The sequence below is a fragment of the Garra rufa genome, chromosome 21, assembly GCF_049309525.1.
Source record: "Garra rufa chromosome 21, GarRuf1.0, whole genome shotgun sequence".
Taxonomy (NCBI): domain Eukaryota; kingdom Metazoa; phylum Chordata; class Actinopteri; order Cypriniformes; family Cyprinidae; genus Garra; species Garra rufa.
In genome coordinates this window covers 42,759,479-42,780,376 of record NC_133381.1, presented here as the reverse complement: position 1 = coordinate 42,780,376, position 20,898 = coordinate 42,759,479, and the positions used below count along the sequence as shown (strand labels likewise).

At 32.2% G+C, this 20,898-nt stretch overlaps 1 protein-coding gene across 1 annotated transcript; it reads left to right on the top strand.

Moving 5' to 3' along the window:
* Positions 1-327: 327 nt before the first annotated feature.
* Positions 328-17,705, top strand: LOC141295429 (serine/threonine-protein kinase Nek9-like). Its single transcript, XM_073826630.1, has 21 exons — positions 328-775; positions 2,663-2,840; positions 2,921-2,976; positions 3,054-3,124; positions 3,207-3,312; positions 4,731-4,862; positions 4,942-5,052; positions 5,133-5,197; positions 6,574-6,624; positions 6,700-6,892; positions 7,814-7,958; positions 9,122-9,322; positions 9,407-9,453; positions 10,725-10,886; positions 12,400-12,508; positions 12,595-12,756; positions 14,000-14,167; positions 14,593-14,652; positions 16,033-16,211; positions 17,306-17,467; positions 17,544-17,705. The coding sequence occupies exons 1-21, from the start codon at positions 590-592 to the stop codon at positions 17,703-17,705; spliced, it is 2,706 nt and encodes a 901-aa protein (XP_073682731.1). The 5' UTR covers positions 328-589.
* Positions 17,706-20,898: the final 3,193 nt, after the last annotated feature.

The window sequence follows — 20,898 nt, the reverse complement described above, 5'->3', positions numbered from 1 at the left end:
CCTCTTTGAATTTTCTCATTTGTTTATGTTTATTTTTGTTATGCTGCTATTTTGACTTATTGGAATTTGCTTAATATTTTTCTTATCGTTGTTTATTTTGTAATTCTCTTCAAGCTAATTAAAAAATATATATACGTTGCACTTTATTTTGAAATAAAAGCCCGTGAGCAGTGTGAAATCGACTCACTTCCGGTTCCTGCGTCGCTTGTTGTTTGTGTCCGAACAGAGCGGAGTCGACTCTCAAAGATTCATTCGATTCGCTCGATGATTTGAATGGACGCGCGCCTGTTCAAAACAAACGCACGAATGAATCGATTCCCTGTCGGAAATGACTCCCAACAGCAACTTCGTCTTGTGTAGTTCAGTTTGGAAAAGAAGAAACGGGACACGAAGAAAGTAGTTTAATCCGACTCAACGGCTAAAAGTGTTTTCGCGGGATAGTTTGGCGCTCTTTCAGTGCAGATGTGTGCGATCTGAGGCGATCTGCGGGCGCGGGAGTCAAATCAATGCTCGGTCTACACTGAAGCAGGCCCAGATCCAACACAAACCTTAACACGAGTTATTGTGTGTCGTGTCGAGTGTGAGTAAGATGTCTCTGGAGGAGTACGAGCGCCACTACGGCTCTCTAAACTCAGAGTCGGGAAGTGAATCAGTCAGTGGAAGATCATCCACATCGGGAACTTTCGGCGGAGAAGAGGAGAAGCTGCATTACATTCCCATTCGAGTGCTGGGAAAGGGCTCTTTTGGAGAAGCGACTCTGTACAGACGCACTGAGGTGAGCAGCAGCACAAATAGAACTCAATGTCATTATATCTCGATATCAGCAGCAATTAACACACATCACTGTCCGCTGTCAGAAGATGGGGACTCCGCTCTGATTGGTGGATTGGTTGTTCCAGCCACGCCCACTTTTAATGAGGGGCTTAAATGAGATTGAATAAAATTAAACCACAGGATTACATATCCTGATATTTCTCATGTAAACAAGCGTTCCCTGTGTCTTTTTCATAATGATGTGTTCTAAAAGCGTTATTACGGAAGATTATTTGTGCCACAGAATAAAAATGAAATCATTCTAAGAAGTATTTACCTTTATTTCTTGCAATTAAAATTTTATATTTCGCAGTTTGCATTTCTGCAATTGTGGGTTGAAAAGGTAAAAAAAAAAGAGTAAGGCTTAGTTCTATTCAAAAAAAGAAAGGTAATTTCATCATTTTATAACACTTTTTACTAGCAGTTCAGAGGGAAAAAAGAATATTTCTTGAAAAAAGTTTCAAGATATGAACTTGTGAGAAAGAAGTCAAGCCTTATCGTTGGGATAAAAGACTAAAATGGTTTTTTTTAGTTTTTTACAATATTTAATTTATTTCACAAAATTCAGATATTTTTTGACAATTCTGAGAAGAAAAGTCAGAATTGTAAGATTTAAACATGTAGTTGCAAGAAAAAAAGTCAAACTTGTTTTAACCACACACACACACACACACACAAAAAAATTACTTTTTATTATTATTATTATTATTATTATTATTATTATTTCTTTTTACCGCTGAGCAATGATTAATTGTGATTAATTGCATCCAAAATAAAGTTTTTGTGTACATAATATATGTGTGTGTGCTGTGTAAATTTATTATGTATATATAAAGGCACACACACACATACATATTTTTGTTTACATGTATATATTTATATTCATATAATTTATATTATATAAAACTAAAAAAAGGAAAATTTTATATATATTATAAACGTAATTGTAAGATAAAGTTGCAATCATTTGTTTTTTATTTTATTTAATGAAAAATTAAAATTGAAACTTCTTTCTCACAATTCTGTAAAAAAAATTTGTTAGTTTTTTTATTTAATTAAATTAACTAAAAAATGAAAATTAAATAAAAAATTGCACATTTTTATTTCACAAGTCTAAAAATGTATGTATTTATTTTAGAATTGTGAGATAAAAAGTTTTTTATTTAATAAAAACTAAATAAATCTTGCAACTTTTTTTCTCACAGTTCTAAAAAAAAATTTTTTTCTATAATTGTGAGATTAAAAGTTTTTATTTTTATTTTTTATTTTTTTAGTTTTTATTTTATTTAACAAAAAAAAAAACTTTTTTTTAAAAAACTGCAACTTTTTATCTCACAGTTCTAACTTTTTTTTCCCTCAGTCCTGAGTTTATATATTGTTCATCGGGGGAACTGTGAGGAAAAAAGTCTGAATTGAAAAATAAACTTAAGTCAAGCTTAATTAAAATGACAATAAATTAACATAAATTTGACAATAAATTTAAGATCAACAATACATTTAAAATGGTAAAAGGGACTTTTTTTGTCTCAGAGTTTAGTTAAAATAATTAATTGTTAAATAAATGTTGCAGTTATCTTTTTTTTATTCCATAGTAGAAACAAGCTTCCACTGAGTTACACATCTGTGCACATGCTGTAATAGAAAACAATATTGAATACTCCAGATTTTATCAAATTATTTGCAAGTGTGCCAGACAAGAAAATATAAATGTATTACACTTTCCCTCAACAGCAATCTTAACATCCTCTAAGTGCAGTTATTACAGCTGATTTACGTCATCGGACGTCTCAAACACATCTCACACACATGCATGAAAGGCTGATGGAGATTGTGGTGTATTTGTGTGCAGGATAACTCTCTGGTGGTGTGGAAGGAGATCGAGCTGACCAACCTGACGGATAAGAAGCGCAGAGATGTGATGAACGAGATCGCGATCCTGTCCATCCTCCAGCACAACAACATCATCGCCTACTTCAACCACTTCATGGACAAGAACACGCTGCTGATCGAGCTGGAGTACTGCAACGGTAATACGCACGCAATAACACTACAGCGGACATCGGTGGCCGGACGTGTGTTTGACCAGCGGTGTGTTGTCTGTGTGCAGGTGGAAACCTCTATGACAAGATCAACCAGCAGAAGGGAGTGCTCTTCAAGGAGGAGGTGAGTTGTCTAGGATCAGATCAGCTCAGTTCTCAGCGGCTCACAGCTGCCGCTCTCTCTCTGTCTTTGGTTCGCAGGTGGTGGTGTGGTACTTGTATCAGATCGCCGCTGCTGTCGCTCACATCCATAAAGCTGGCGTCCTGCACAGGTAAGAGAGAGGAGATCGCACACAAATCAGTTAGTTTGTGAATAAAGCAGCACACTGTGAATGCTGTGTGTTTGGTTCGAAGGGACATCAAAACGCTGAACATCTTTCTCACCAAAACCAACCTGATCAAGCTGGGCGATTACGGCTTGGCCAAGAAACTGGATTCAGAGTATTCAATGGCTGAAACTGTAAGTCAATGCTGTATTTGACGCAATAATACAGGTTTATTAGTCATTGTGAGCATCTTTATGTGTATGTAAAGCATCTCTGTGCTCATATCATCATGAGGTTTAAGGGTAAAGTCTGTGTGAAGGATAATATCATCACTCATCATCACAAAATAAACCCGCTAAAAATAACAAAATATAAAACTATTTATTTTTATTTATTTTTATTTTATTTATTTTAATTAATGTAGTTCTTAAAGCTTCACAAATTAGGATTAAACATGTTGTATATTAAAATAAAAAAATAAAAAAGTTTTAATTAATTTATACATTTATAATTAATGTTTGTAATATATTTATATTTACTTTTTTTAAATGCTATTTATTTGTTTGTTTGTTTAATTATTAATTCTTTCATTCAGGTATGCCATCTTAAAAAGTTAAAAGTTAATTGTCATAAAAATATAAAAAATGTAAGTATAAAAATAAATAAAACGTGTTTGTTTATTTGAAAAGAAAATATGTTTTTGTTTATTTGACCACATTTTCTGAACAGCATCCTGCTTATTACACTTATCAAATAGATAATAAAAAGTACATGAAATATTGCTTGAGGTTTTCCAAACTAGGGTTAAAAAAAACTAAAAATAATGAAATGTAAAAATAAAATATTAATTTGTATTTATTTAAATTATATATATTTTAATTAATTTAATCATTATAGCTTCACAAATTGGGATTAAAAATCTAAGTCATAAAAAAACATTAAAATTAATATTAATAATAATATAAAAAAGTTTTATTTAAAATTAAATTATAATTAGTATATAATTTATAATTAATGTTTGTAATTTATTAATATATGTAATTTATTTTAAAATGCAATTAATTATTTGTTTGTTTAATTATTCATTCGTTTATTCCTTCATTCATTTCTTCATGCATGCCATCTTAAAAAGTCATGAAAATATAAAAAATGTAAGTATGAAGATAAACAAAATATGTTTGTTTATTTTTTGGGGCTTAATAAATTAAATTAAATAAATAATTTTAATATACAGTGGAAACAATCAAAATTAAACACACTTTTTACTTTATTTTATTTTTTTGTTTTGTATTATTTATTATTAATTTTTACTTTTTATTTTGCTTAGAGGGGTTTGGCAAAACAAATGCTGGATTAAAGCTTAATATTAATAATAATATAATAATATTAGACCACAGAATGACACCACTGACCAATCAAGTACTAAACAGAAATATCATTAAAAAAAAAAAAAGTTTTTTAATTGTATGTATGTATTTATTTATGATTGTATGTTGCCCTGTGTGTTGTTGGTTTGTTAGATATATAACACAGTGATGATCACATATATAACATCTCCATCTGTTGACTTGGACTGTCACTAGTTTGTGATTTGATGTGTTTTGTGCACCAGTGTGTGGGTACGCCGTACTACATGTCTCCTGAACTGTGTCAAGGAGTCAAGTACAACTTTAAATCAGACATCTGGGCCATGGGCTGTGTCTTATTTGAGATGCTGACCCTCACCAGGACCTTTGATGCCACCGTAAGCGTATCTCAATCATTCACTAAATACTCATTCATTAGACTGAGATCTACTCTGATGATGATGATGTGTTTCCCAGAATCCTCTGAACCTGTGTGTGAAGATCGTCCAGGGCAACTGGACCATGGAGATCAACTCAGACATTTATACGTCGGCCCTCATCAAGCTGGTGTACGAGTGTTTAGATCAGGTAACGCTGGCTCACGGCTCACTGTGTCTGTCATATCCGTATTCATATGTATTAATGACGCTCGTGTGTTGATGATCAAGGACCCTGAGAAAAGACCAACGGCGGAGCAGATTCTAGAGCAGCCCGTCATCTCTCGTGTCAGAGCGTGAGTCAACCCTCAAATCAAAGACAATTCCTGTTTTTAGGACCATTCAGATGATGTATTTCTTATTTAATTTAATTTTATTCTTTAATTTTTCTTTATTTTTATTTTTATTATACATTATGTATTTAAATATTGTTCTTTGTTTTAATTATATTAATTTCTTTCTATTAATTTTATTTCTTTTTTGCTTTTATTTGTTTGCTATTTTTTTATTTGTTTATATTATTAGTATTTATTTGCTATAGTGATTTTAGTTTTATTTAATTTAATTTTGCTTTTCTTTAATTAAATTTTGTCTTTAATTTTTATTTAGTTAATTATGTATTTCAGTTTTCTTTAATTGTATTTAATAATTTATTTATTTGAATTATTCTTTATATCATTTTTATATATTTATATATATTGTTTTATTATTTGCTTATATGTATTTCATTTATTACAATTTTTATTTTATTTTGTTAAATTTTCTTTACTTATTTTTTTATTTTTTGTTTATCCAATTACCGAAAATAAGACAATTCCTGTTTTTTATTTTATTTATCTTTAATTACATTTTGTCTTTAATTTTTTTTTAATTCTACATCTGCATTTACATTTTATTCTTTGTTTTAATTATATTAATTTCTTTTAATTTAATTTCTTTATTACTTTTATTTGTTAGTTTTTTTGTTATTTGTTTATATTATTAGTATTTATTTACTATAATGATTTAGGTTTTATTGAATTTAATCTTATTTAATTAGAATTTATTTGTTTATTTGTTTTCTTTATTTTAATTGTATGTATTAATTTATTTAAATTATTCTTTATATAAATATGTATTATATTTAATTAATTTTATTTTTTGTTTATATGTATTTTATTTATTTAAATGTGTATTTTATTGTATTGCATTTTCTTTACTTATTCTATGACCAAAAATAAGACAATTCCTGTTTTTAGGATCATTCAGATTATGTATTTCTTATTTAATTTAATTTAATTTACATTTTTTTATTACGTTGTCTTTTTTATTTTAATTCTTCATTTTATGTATTTAAATTTTGTTCTTTGTTTTAATTTTATTTGTTTATTTAAAAAATTTCTTTGTTAATTTTGTTTATTTTATTATTTGTTTATATTGTTAGTATTTATTTACTATTATTATTTTAATTTATTTTATTTGTTTTATGTATATTTTGTTTATGGATTTTTTTATTATATTAATGTATTATTTGTTTATGTGAATTTAATCAATTTATTTACATTTTAATGTTTTTTAATTTTAGTTAATTTTCTGTACTTATTTATTTAATTTGGTGCCTAAATGACACCCTGAGTTTTACAGCGGTGATGGTAATGATGTTGTAGTAAATGATGTTCGTGTGTGTGTTTAGAGAGCTGGAGGACAGGGTGGCGGCGCTGAATTCGTCCATCAAGAGACCCAAGTAGGTGTCGTGTGTTCTCCAGCAGTGGGTCAGTGTTTGTGGAGTTGTTGTTCATGTTATGGTTTGGTGTTTGAGGTTGAGTACGGTGACGGAGACGGCGGTGGCGGTGGTGACCACGCGCTCGAGGGAGGTGTATTTCTGGGGCGGAGGGAAGTTCACTCCTCAGAAGCTGGACATGTTCAAGGGCGGCAGCAGCGCTCAACACGTCTGCGCTGGAGAAACACACTTCGCTGTGGTCACCGTCGAGAAGGAGCTCTACACCTGGGCCGTAAGCATGCCTTATATCACATTTATAGTCACAAGAAGATTCCACACTCACTTCTGTAGTAATACCGCAGAAAGATCAGAAACAGAACATGACGACTAAAAATGAATTGAATCATGTATTCTAGTTTGTCTAGAAAATAACTGACTGGAGTGTCTCTTGTTTTTGTCTGAATTTTTTTTTTTTTAACTAAGATGCTTATTAGTAATTAAAACTAATAAATAAAAAATATTTATTATATACTCCAATAATTACTTTAAATAAAATTTAAAAAACTTTATTTTAAATCTAATTTTCATTTAGTAACTAAAACTAAAAACAACATAGGCGTCATTAATGATATTTTGTTTCTTTATTCTAATTTTTAAATGTTGTAAATAATTTTATTATTTGTGTTTATTCAAATTTTTTTATTTAGATTTTATTATTTAAATAGTATTTTTTTTACATTTTACTTTAAGTTAATCTTATTCAATTTTCTTTTTTGCCCATTTTGTTTTATTTATTTGAATTGTATTTCTCTATTTTAATTGTACTAATTTATTTTTATTTTATTTCATCCCTTAATTTGATTTCTTTATAAAAAATGTATTTATTTGTTTTATAAATTTTATTATTTGTTTATATTAATTGTATTATTGTTGGTTTTAACTTTTTTTATATAGACTAGTTTAAAGAAAAAATAAATTTTAATTAAAACAGAAAATATAAAAAATAAAACCATATCTTTTTTAAAAATATTAATAAGAACTACAACAGTATCTTAATGATACTACAAAAACATTGTTTCAAGTCCAAGCTGGGTCATGTCCTGATCACATTTATTCAAAATAAAGACACATAATTATAAAATAGAAATAAAAACAGAAAAAAATATTGTAAAAAAAAATATTTAAAAACAGATGCTGGTGTTTATTTTTGTAGAGTGTTCAGGGAGGAGCCAAGATGGTGGGTCAGCTGGGTCACGGCGACCAGGCCTCGTACCGACAGCCGCGGAGAGTGGAGCGTCTGCAGGGAAAAGCCATCAGACAAGTGGCCTGCGGCGCCGACTTCACCGCCTGCATCACCGGTGAGCGGACCAGACGTCAAACACAAAATCTCTACAGCCACAAACACTCTTAAATCAGTTATTTAGACTACACTGCAAAAAATGCTTTTCTTACTTAGATGTTTTTTACTTGTTTCCAGCCAAAATATCAAAAAATTCTTAAATCAAGAACCATTTTCTAGACAAGTAAAAATTATTTTCTTGTTTTCAGAAAAAACAAGTCAAAATGAAGTGAGTTTTTGCTTAGAACAAGCTAACTAATCTGCCAATGGGATAAGAAAAAACGCACTTAATTTTGACTTGTTTTTACTGAAAACAAGAAAATAATTTTTACTTGTCTAGAAAATGGTTCTTGATTTAAGAATTTTTTGATATTCTGGCTGGAAACAAGTAAAAAACATCTAAGTAAGAAAAGCATTTTTTTGCAGTGTAGCATTCACAAGTTACAAAAAATAACGTGTATTCATGTTGAAAATTACTTTTATTCATCAAATACACATTAAATTAAAATATACTGTCAAAAGTGACAGTCAAGACATTTATAATGTAACAAAAGGTTTCTATTTCAAGTCAATACTGTTCTTTTTAACTATCTATTCATCTTTGAATCCTGAAAAATAAAATCCACAAAAATGCAAAGGAGCAACTATTTAACTATTTCTATTATTAATAACTGAGCATCAGTAACAACTGATCAAACTAAATCAGCAAAATAAAAAAAATAGGAAAATAGAAAATAATTTATAATAGAAAAGTTATTGCAAATTGTAATAATATTTCACAATATACTGTTTGTACTGCATTTTTAATTAAATAAATGCAGCTTTGGTACACTGCAAAAAATGCTTTTCTTACTTGTTTCCAGCCAAAATATCTAAACATTCTTAAATCAAGAAGGATTTTCTAGACAAGTAAAAATTATTTTCTTGTTTTCAGAAAAACAAGTCAGAATTAAGTGCGTTTTTGCTTGAAACAAGCTAAATAATCTGTCAATGGGGTATTTTTTGATATTTTGGCTGGAAACAAGACAAAAAATCTAAGAAAAGCATTTTTTGCAATGTAAGTCTTTGAGCCATATACATATTTATTAATGGTATTTATGTTAATGTACATATTAAATTAAATCTGTATTGTTAATATTTTCCATGTAACTAATACGTATCCTTTTGTGGTTGGTCTGACAGATGAGGATCAGATGTACATGTTCGGCTCTGATTACTACGGCTGTGTGGGTGTGGAGAACACGCTGGGGATGGAGGTGCTGGAGCCGGTTCTGCTGGAGTTCTTCCAGGAGCGTCCGGTCCGTCAGGTGTCCTGCGGAGACAATCACGTGGTGGCGCTGACCCGCAGCGGGGACATCTACTCCTGGGGCTGCGGAGAGCACGGTGAGCGCGGTCACATGACCACAGGCACTTCCTGTGACAGCACTGAGTCGTGACGTTGACACTGACAACACTTTCCCTCCGCAGGTCGACTTGGGCTGGACTGTGAGGATGATTTCTCCTCTCCAATGCAAGTGAGAAACACTTTATTATTCATATTTAAATTTTTAACATGTGATGGGAAATTTTAAATCCTTAAGAAAGGAAAGTTAGCTTTTATGTTGTTTTCTTTTTAATTTTGGTTAATTTTTTGTCTTTTTTTTTTTTGTTTGTTTGTTTTTTTTGCAGTGTGACACACTAAACTCTAAAACTGCTTTAAACTGCATTTCAGCTGTTATAATTATTATTCATACAGCACTGATGAGCTGGTAACACTTTACAATAAAGTCCCATTAGTTAACATTAACCAACAATGAGCGACACATTTGTTACAGTATTTACAGATACAGTTAATAGTGAGAATTGGTCCCTAAACTGAAGCGTTACCATGTTAAAAATTGATTACAATGCTAGTATGTATAATGTTAACTTATTACTGCATAGAACATTTTGACTTTTACATTCACACTGCCAATGAAAAACATGGAATAATAAACACTTTTTAATGTTTTTGAAAGAAGTTTCTACTGCTCACCAAGGCTGCATTTATTTGATCAAAAATACTAAGAAAAAAAAAAAAAAAAAAAAAAATATATATATATATATATATATATATATATATATATATATATATATAAATAATAATAATAAATATATATATGTATGTATATGTATGTATAATTAATTATTATTTAAGGACTGTTTTTTTCTATTTTTAGATATTTCTATTTTTTGCTGTTTTGGTGCTCAGTTATTATCAATATGCTCAATTCTTATTAATAATTATTATAAATTATTTAAAAATTATTTTATGCTGCTTCATACTTTTGTGATGCGTTTTATTTGTCAGGATTCACAGATGAATAGAAAGTTCAAAAGAACAGCATTTATTTGACATAGAAATCTTACATTAACATTATAAATGTTTTTTGTGTCACTTCTGATCAATTTAATGCATCCTTGATTAATAAAAAATTATTAATTATTTTTTGTTTGTTTGTTTTTATCTTTATTTAAAATGTACCCCAGACTTTTGAATGCTAATCTATCACGGTTTCCACAAAATATTGGGCAGCAGAAATGGCCAGATGCACTTTTGTGACTTTAAAATCAATAAAACATTTCAGTGTTATTATCCTCAAATATTCGTCCTTAGAATCCAGTGTCCCAGAGAGCCGACTGATAGATTTTGCCATCAGCTCCTGAGTAGCACACATTAGATGAGCAGTATTGTGTGTGTGTGTGTGTGTGTGTGTGTGTGTGTGTGTGTGTGTGTGTGTGTGTAATGTCTCATTCTGCTCTGCAGGTGGAGGTTCCTAAGGGTGCCATCATTGACGCTGTATACTGCGGGAGCGACGGCACCTTCTTCCTCACTGAGTCTGGAAAGGTTTTAGCCTGCGGGAACAACGAGCTCAACAAACTGGGTCTGAATCAAGGCATCACTGGAATCAAAAACTTCTCTGGAGAAGTATGTACTGTGACAAACATACTCATGAACTCATGCAGTGCAGTATTCAGCATCTCCAGTCCAAACCCTAGTGACCTAGTAAGATTGAACGTGGCCAGTTAGGGCTGTCAAACACTGTTTAATCTAATTAATTACATGGCTGCATAGTTACATTGATCAATCTAATTTATCAGCACATCAACTTTCCCCCCAAAAAAATTTGGGTTACATGGGAAACATTACATTTCATGGGGCATTACAGAAAAGTAGCTTTAGAAAAAAATATTTAGATCCTCCCATTAAATGGGTATTCAATCTTTTTTTATGAATTGATTTTGTTTTTAAATTTTTATAAAATTATACCGAAAGCAAAACTGAAAGCTTCTAGGTGCATCCCAGATCGTGTACTTATGCACTATTCTGTAACGGTTTGTTGTATAAATTGTGCGAGTAGTGTGTTCACATCGAGAATTCCAAAAATAAAAAGTGTGCTTTAAATACCAGGATGATGCACTTAAATAACCGAAACACTTCATGCACTTAACTGTCGCATCTTCTATTAGAATACAAAATAACCTTATATAATTCATACACTACATGCTTGAGTGCATAAGTGCATATTATATAGTGCGTCATTTAGGACACAGTTACTGTCTTAATAAATCATTGAATCTTAATGAGTCATTGAATCATTGACTCAACTGATTCGTTCAAACTGAAATTCATTCAGAGCAACTGTCTTTATTAAATGAGTCACTGAATCATTGACTCACTCAATCCATTCAAAAGCATAGATTCATAAATCACCACTGATTCAGTTCTTTAGTGGTTTTGATTAGAACAATTTTTATTTGCAAAATTAAGCAAAACAGACCATATTGAGTGTAAAATGTAACAATATGAACTTCTTTTTTATTGAACTGTTGTATAAAAACAGTTGCATTGCTATACAATGTGATATATATACACTACCGTTAAAAAGTTTGGGGTCAGTAAGACTTGTAATAGTCTTTAAAGAAGTCTCTTCTGCTCATCAAGGCTGCATTTATTTGATAAAAAAATACAGAAAAATAACAGTAATATTGCAAAATGTTTTTACAATATAAAATAATGTTTTTTATTTTAACATACTTTAAAATAGAATTTATTCGTGTGATGAAAAGCTGAATTTTCATCAGCTGTTACTCCAGTCTTCAGTGTCACATGATCCTTCAGAAATCATTCTAATATGCTGATTTATTATTAGAATGATCAATGTTGGATAATATCAACAATATTTTTTTTTTCATGAATAACAAGTACAGTGTTTATTCAAAATATACATATTTTATAACAATGTAAATTATTTATTATTAACTTTTAATAAACTTTTAATTATTAACTTAATACATCCTTGGTGAATAAAAGTATTAATTTCTTAAAAAAGAAACAAATAAAAAAATGCACTGACCCCAAACTTTTGAACGGTAGCATATATATATATATATACGAGGGTATTTTTTCATATATTTCTTATATTTTATTTGTTGTTTAGGGATATCAGGGGATCCCGTACACCACCACCCTCACGTTGGCCAAGCAGCTCTCACGCTTTAAGATCCAGTTCATCTCTCCAGGAAAGACGCACACCGCCGCTATAGACGGTGCGTTTCATCTCGTCTCACACGCCGCTGCTTTTACTGCTGATGTTCTGATGATTGCAGCTCATGGTGTGTGAATAATTGTGCAGAGCGCGGCCGTCTGATGACCTTTGGCTGTAATAAATTCGGGCAGCTGGGAGTGAAGGACTTCAAGAAGCACGGAGGTGTTCAGATCCTCGTGGGGTCCTTCGGAGGGAAGTTTGTCACCAAGGTGTCTTGTGGAGACGGTTTCACTATCGCCGCCACCAAAGGTGAGTGCAGGAACTCAGAAACACGCTTGTGCACTAGTTTACGTTTCTCAGGAGATTAAAAACTCTTCATTTCAAGGATCTGTTGAAATCACTGAAATGATTTTTGTAGGCAAATCTAAATTATCCTTACATATGAATTTCTTTAGAAGAATAATTTGTAGCAGGTAGTGAAGGGGGAACACTAGCTATGTTTCCATCCACCGATTTTTATGCTCATTTGGGAAAATTGCACAAAAAACACTTAATGGAAACAGCAAGATGTGCATGAGTTCTAAAAATGAGCATAAAAACTTGAGCATACGATTTTGTTCTCTTTGGCTTGTTGGATAGAAACAGTGCTTCATTTGCAAATGTTTTGCGTGCAAGTGAAATTTGCATCTTTGGATGGAAACATAGCTATTATCGCATTTTCTTCACTAGTGTTTTTAAAAGCATGAACATGAGAGTTTTTGAGTATTATATATGTACTATTATGGTTTTTGCGAATATTTTGCATTAGCAATCATATGTATATTTTCCATTTTCCATTAATTAATGGCTTCATATTAATTGCTTTGCAGTATGACATGATAAACTCTGTCTAAAAACTATTTTAAGCTGTGTTTAACTCAATCATTTAACTTTAATGATCTGGTAACACTTAACTAACACAATAACTAACAATGAGCAATACATTTGTTATAATATTCATTTATTTTTAGTTTCATTTACTTATTTTTGTTTTAGTTTTTTTTTTCTTCTTTATTTTAATAGTTGTTCTTTTTTTGTTATAATTGTCCAGAGTAATATTTTTATATAATATTGTAGTTTTTAATTCAAATTTTGAGTTAGATTTAAAAAAAAAAAAATATTATTATTATTTTTTTCATTTTAGTTGACTTTTTAGTAAATATCCTATGGGTTTGTGGCATTTTTTTTAAAGTATTACTAACTAAGTATGATTTATTTTTATTTCGAGTATAGGTTTAGTTTTTATTTATTTACAGTTTTTGGTTTCATTTATTTTTCCATCTAATATTTATGTTATTTTGGATATTATTTCAATTTAAACTATATTTTTAATAGTTTTAGTTTACAACAATAAACCTGGAGCAGAGCTGCAATCTAGAAGCAAAAGCTCAGATATAAGAGTTTTCATTCCCAGACTTGCATTTGTCTAATTTCTCCATTTTCACCATTCAGATATCTAAATAATGAATTTAAAGGGATGTCTGTAATGGCCAGCGTGATGTGTTTTCCTCAGATAATCAGATCTTCGCGTGGGGAAATGCGGGTAATGGGCGTCTGGGAATGCCTGCAGATAAAGGCTTCGGCTCTGAGGTCTGTCCCGCTCTTCCTCGACCCATCTTCGGTTCCCTGCACCACGTGCCGGATCTGTCCTGCAGAGGCTGGCACACCATCCTCATTATGGGTCAGTAGCACACCAATCAATCAAAGATCAATTAAACCACAAGTGTGCTGATTTTCAACCAGCTTTGTGTTGTTATTTTGGTATTTCAGAGTGTGGCCTGCACTCAGATCCGCAAAACGAGTTATTCTGTGTCGTCCAGTGGGCTTTTGACAGCTCCAGGGCTTTAGTTAAAACTACAGATTGAACTTCTGCATTTTTTATGTATATTGACAGTTGGATCGAGCCCAGTGCATTGTGGGTGTTGAAGTTTCTCCACCATTTTGGCAAAAGGAAACATTACTACCCTTTCGTTCTGTTATGTCTTGTTCTGTAGATCATTTCTGCTGCTTAGACACACAATTTTTATTAAAGTCCATCTTGTCAGCCAGAAATGAACATGTAAATGTTTGTATTTTTTTAAATTTCTTTTATTTGTTTATTTACAGAAAAAGTCCTGAACTCCAAAACGATCCGTTCAAACAGTAGTGGACTGTCTATTGCTAGTGGTAAGTATTTATTTATTTATTTTTTGTTATTTATTCATTCATGTTTAACAACCAGTATTATTTTAGTATCATAGAGATACAGTTTTAGTAATGTTGTTGTGTGCTTTTGTCATTTTTTTTATTTGTTTTATTATTTTTTGTATGTCTTTATCGTTGTAATTAATTGTTATATGTGACCCTGGACCACAAAACCAGTCATAAGGTTAAATTTGACAAAACTGAGATGTATACATCAATAAATAATCAATAAATAAGCTTTCTATTGATATATGGTTTGTTAGGATAGGACAATATTTGACTGAGATACCACTGAAAATCTGGAATCTGAGGGTGCAAAAAAAAATCTAAATACTGAGAAAATCACCTTTAAAGTTCTTCAAATTAAGTTCTTAACAATGCATATTACTAATCAAAAATTACATTTTGATATATTTATAGTAGGAATATTACAAAAAATCTTCATGGAACATGATCTTGCGACTTAAGACTGGTTTTGTGGTCCAGAATCACATATCAGTTTTCAATTATTGTAGTACATCACATAAAACAAAATTAAATTAGCATTGGAAACCAGCTGAAATAAAATAAGTTGAGGAATTTTATATATACACTCAAAAGTTTGGAATCAGGAAGCGTTTTAATATTTTTTTAAGAAGTTTATTCAGGTCTCTTCCCATCAAGGCTGCATTTATTTGATCAAAAATACAGAAAAAAACTGTAATATTGCAAAATGTTATTACAATATAAAACAATGTTTTTTTGTTTTTTTTAATATACTTTCAAATATAATTTATTCCTGTGATACAAAGCTGAATTTTCATCAGCTGTTACTCCAGTCTTAAGTGTCACATGATCCTTCAGAAATCATACTAATATCCTGATTTATTATTATGAACCTGTGTTTTTTTTTTTCATGATTAACAAGTTCTAAAAGTACAGTGTTTATTCAAAATATAAGTATTTATTATTAACTTTTAATAAACTTTTAATTATTAACTTAATACATCCTTGGTAATATTTTTTTGCAACCTGTGATACTTTTTTCAGGATTCTTTGATCAATAAAAAGTTAAAAAGAGGGTTTTCTTTTCTTCAGTTTTTTCTGTATTTTTGATCAAATAAATGTAGCCTTGATGAGCATAAGAGACTTCTTTAAAAAAGATTACAAGTCTTACTGATCCCAAACGGAGTGTGTATATATATATGTGTGTGTGTGTGTTTTTCTTTTTAAGTTAAAGTTTATCCAATCCTCAAATGTTACTGAATCAGTCTGGGAATGTGAAGATGAATCTTTGTGTTCCTAGACTCCAGCTGGAGATGTTGAATTGCACCATTGATAAATGTGTGTAATGGTGTAATGGTGTGTTAATGGCGTGTGCAGGTCAGTGCTCGACATCTTCCCTGGATCTGGAGACGGATTCGGCCACAGGCTCTGAGCTGCGTGAGGGGATGCTGGGAAGAACCGTGGAGGCGGATATGGATGACAGAGGTCTGGAGACGCCCATCTTCTCCATGGACAGCAAGACCAACGAGAGCTCCTGCCCCTCATGGCTGCGCAAGGTGAAAAGATTTAACACCTATCAACCTTCTTAAGCCATTGCACACACTATTTTTGTCTTATTTTCCAGTAAAAATATTAAAACATCCTTACATCAAGATCAAGATTTATTAGACATGCAAAATGAAGATAAGAAGCCTTGTTTCGTGACAAACTAAACAAATATCTGTCAAACTGTATGAAAACTTGTTCTCCCTTTGATTTGATTTTTCTGAGCCTGTTGGCAGATGTTTGTTCCTTGTGTAATCATAAACTTGCTTCATTTTGATACATTTCTCAGAAAAAAAAGACTTACTTCTCATAATAAGTCATTTTGCTTCTCAGGTAAATCCATGTTGATTTAAGAATCTTTAGACATTTGCACTGCAGAACAAGACAACGATATCTTTCTTGCATAATGAAGTAAAAAATAAAAGAGATCTGTAGCTTTCAAGTTTCAAATACAACTTACTGTGTGCCTAGACTTTTATATTTATAGAACACTGCAACTTGTCTTTTTGTCTTGTCGTTTTCCAGCACAAACATTTGAACGTTTTAAATCAGAATACACTTACAGATCACTTTATCAAAATTCAAATTAAGTGGGTCTTTACTTAAAACAACAAAAAAAGAATATCTGCTAATAGGGTCAGAAAAATAAACTAGTTTTTCCTTTGAATTAAACTGCCAGATTTCTGTTCTTCTGGGCAAATAATAATAATATTTTTGATCCCTTAAGTGAAAACAAGACTTACTAAACATGGCAAATTAGTGTTTGTTGTTGTTTTTTGATCAATGTTTTTTTATTATTAAAATTTTTGATAATATGCAAAGTTTTAACTATTTTTTCCATAATTTGTCATATTTACCATTCATGTCAGTTATTTTTGACCACGAAGTTACAGTGTTTTTTGGATTCAACATATCTTGTTCTCATATCTAGTGAGTGCTATTTAAAACGGTTTATTTCAAAATGCAATTTTTTTTGGGGTCAAAAGTACAGAAGAAGCCCAGAAGAATATATTTTCTTCACTTGGTCTTAAAAAGGTCGTAATAAAACTGCCAAATCTGCCAGACTTTTAGCTTGTTTTCCAGCCCTGTTTCTGTGTGCCTGCAGGAGCTGCTGGATGCTGAGTTCATCCCTATGCCAGTAGACTCCCAAGACTCCATCAACCCGATGATGACACCCTACACAGAGAGCGCCACGCTGCCGTACGAGGAGCTGGACCAGCTCAAAGCCGCCGCCGCTGCCACCGCCGCCACGGAAAAGAGTAAAGAGGTAAGTGTGGCTCGTCTGCAGACTTTCAGCGATCAGAAATGAATGTCTGTCACAGATCTTTGTGTTTGTTTTGCAGCCGGCTGCATGTGTGGATTACGAGCGGATGAACGGCGTGGAGACGGGACGCTCTGAACAGAGCTGCTGCGGTGCGAGCATCGAGCTGGCACAAGTACGCTTCACACGCCTGCACCTCATGTCTAACACACAGCTAAAGGATAAAATACACTGTGATGCTTAATCTCAGATCAGATTTTGGTCAGTCAGAGTTGACAGATGTCACAAATCAAATAGTATATGATAGGGATGCACCGAATGTTCAACGACCAAAATTATTCAGCTGAAAATAGCAAAAAAAAGCTTGAAAAGAACTAAAAAGAATGTCTTACATATTTGAGTATAATTAAGTTGTGTTCTATTTAACAGCTCAAAGAAACAGTGAACCGACAGGAAGCCCAGATTCAGCTGTTACAGGAACAGGTGAGAAATACAGTCTCACTCTTGCCATCTCTAATAGTAACAGCAGTATTTCAGACAAAACTGAAAATGTCTCACGCTCATCCAAGATGTAGATGAGTTTGTTACTTTGTCAGGTTTGTATAAATGTGTCATTGCATAACTGTTTCGCCAATGGATCACATGCAGTGGATGGGTGCCGTCAGAATGAGAGTCCAAACAGTTGATAAAAAACATCACAATAATCAATAATACACACCAATCCAGTCCATCAGTTAACATCTTGAGAAGACAAAAGCTCAAACAAATCCATCTTTAAGACTTTTTAAACTAAAACCCAAGTCCATAATCTATAATAACGCTTCCTCCAGTGAAAAAGTGGTCTGGTCTGAATCAGGAGAGAAATCTGCACAGACCAAGCACCGTTTACAAGCCAAAACAGCTCTAAACAAATATGTGGCTGGATTTTGATGTGAGAGACAACAGGAGATGTCTGATTCAGACCAGACCACTTTTTCACTGGAGACTTTAGTTTAAAAAGTCTTCATGATGGATTTGTTTCAGCTTTTATCTTCTCAAGATGTGAACTGATGGACTGGAGTGGTGTGGATTATTGTGATGTTTTTATCAACTCTCGTTCTGACGGCACCCATTCACTGCAGAGGATCCATTGGTGAGACAGTGATGGAATGACACATTTCTACAAATCTGATGAACAAACACACTCTAATCTATTATTAGAAAACTAAATGTGGTGGTAATTGAAATACTCAATGAGGGATCTAGAAAGTAAAACTAGAAAACTAAATAGACTCGATTGGGTTTTAAAAAATGTGATTTTATGTAAATGTTTTTTCTTTTCGACAGTTCAACGATCAGCTAAAGGAGAACGAGAGACTGTGGAGAGCCATTCAGAGCCTCAGAGGAGAAGCTGGACCTCAGGACATCAGTCAAAACCATCATTCAGCCCCTCAGGAGGAGTAAGAGAGACCAGTCAGACACACCTTTAAAGGACGCTTGAGTTATTAGTGCTTACGGTGAGTGTGTTCAGTGCTAAATCCAGCCAGATTGAGGGGGTTCGCCAAAATCATTAGTGCCTTTTCATAACCAAAGACTTGTACAAGTTCATTAATGCTGCTAATGTCAAGCCAAAGCACGCCGTGTGATTATATGAGCGGCACGGAGTGAGTGTTTTATCTGGGAACGACATATTAGCAGTTGAATCACGAGACAATCCCTCCACAATGAATGTAAGAAAAGTGTCATAAACCGTTCGCTTTCCTATGGGTTTAATGCTTTCATATTTAACATTCAACAGGATATTGCTTTACAGATGCTCTTTTATAATGAGATTGAGCTGAAAGTGCCTCTATAATAGTTTAACTTCAGTGTATCAGTGTTAAAGTCATTTGTACAGTGTTTTGCAATGCAAATCTGTTGTTCTTTCCTATGCAAGCAGCTCTAATGCAACTGGTGTGTTTCAATCAAAGATTCTTCTAAAGTATGAATGTGAAGCCAAAACACAGGACGGGACTGAGACCTTGCTGTTCTTTGCTCTGATATGCATGTCTGCTTCCACGTGTTGAGTGACCGCTTTCACATTTATATCCGAGTAAGTTTGTTGTGTGCACAAACTACTGAGTTTCTTCTATTTTCATGTCATACTTGCCTCGTTTATATATAGTGTCAAGTATTAGGTAGCAACACCAAGTTTATGCAAATCAGTGGAGCGAAGGTAAAGCACAGTACTTTGTGACTGAAAGCAGGTCTTGGAGACTCTTATTTGGATCAGACACTTCAGATCAGAGAAAACAGCTCTGGTGTTTCTGCAGTCACTGCATTCTGCCTCTGTATTGCATGTTTTTAAAGCAAGTGCAACCAAATATGTGTGTCTTATTTAGAGTTTTTATATTTTCTATAGTTTTTCTTCATTTTCTATACTCTGAAACTGTGTCATATAATTCAGACTTGCTTTTGAGGTGTTTTTAAGCTTCATATGCCTATATCAGACACTGACTGATGCACATTTTTTAATTAAAAAAGGTGAGGCTAAATGTCACACTGATGTTGGGGTCATTTTTAATGTTGTCGTTTTATATCGTTCTTTAACTGCAGTGTTGACCAAACTTTTTTGTGTTTTATACATTCCTGTCATTCCTGGGATTCGGTAATATTTCCAGGGTTCTCACTGGGAATATTCTAAAATATCATGGAATTTTAAAAGGTTTATTTCAAGCATTGAAAGTCAGGGGATTTTATATTTATTTTGTACAAGTCATGAAATATCAGGCATTTTTGTTTGTTGCTTTACATCAAAATATAATTTATCTATACCATATTTTGTTTCATCCTGTTGTTTCACATGCTTTTCTTGTTGTTAGGGTTAGGTTATGGTTATGAAAGCATAAAAACCATTAATTAATTTCTGTTGAAAAAGTACAGAAAGATATCAGAGTGCATTTAACGGGTAAAAGCAAAAAAAAAAAAATGTGTGTTTTATACGTAACCGAGTCCCAGAAGTGACCCACATTTATAATTTGCTAAAAAGCAACTAAAATGAGTCTGGCCAGGATTTGAATTATTTAGTTTGGAGTGGTTTTCTCAAAATGTGTAATGCTGTTTTCAGCATTGTTTTGTGTTTTGTAAAAACCAACCAACAATTATTTAATTGTTATGTTCCAGTATGCCTAGCCTAGACTTTTAATATTTTAATGCATGCATGCATTAAACATTTTAATGCATACATTTTCAGTGAGAACAATTGATTTAGTTTTTCTTTGAGAACTTTAATTGAAGATGCCTTTTTCCAAGCACTAATCTTGTCATTGTGCGCATGCGCATCAAACCAGAGCTCTGGGAGAGTCAACCACGTCCTCAGCGCTGGAAAATCCGAGTCATTTTAGCCAATCGGTTCGTTCGGACGGTTCGTTTTAATGAACCGATTCAGAACCGAGTCATCGCTCAAAAGTCTTCCACCC

Excerpts from the sequence above, each read along its gene's own strand:
- LOC141295429 (XM_073826630.1), top strand. The coding sequence starts at position 590 with ATGTCTCTGGAGGAGTACGAGCGCCACTACGGCTCTCTAAACTCAGAG. Across the intron at positions 776-2,662 it reads CTCTGTACAGACGCACTGAG|GATAACTCTCTGGTGGTGTG; the intron begins GTGAGCAGCAGC and ends ATTTGTGTGCAG. Across the intron at positions 9,323-9,406 it reads CTGGGGCTGCGGAGAGCACG|GTCGACTTGGGCTGGACTGT; the intron begins GTGAGCGCGGTC and ends TTCCCTCCGCAG.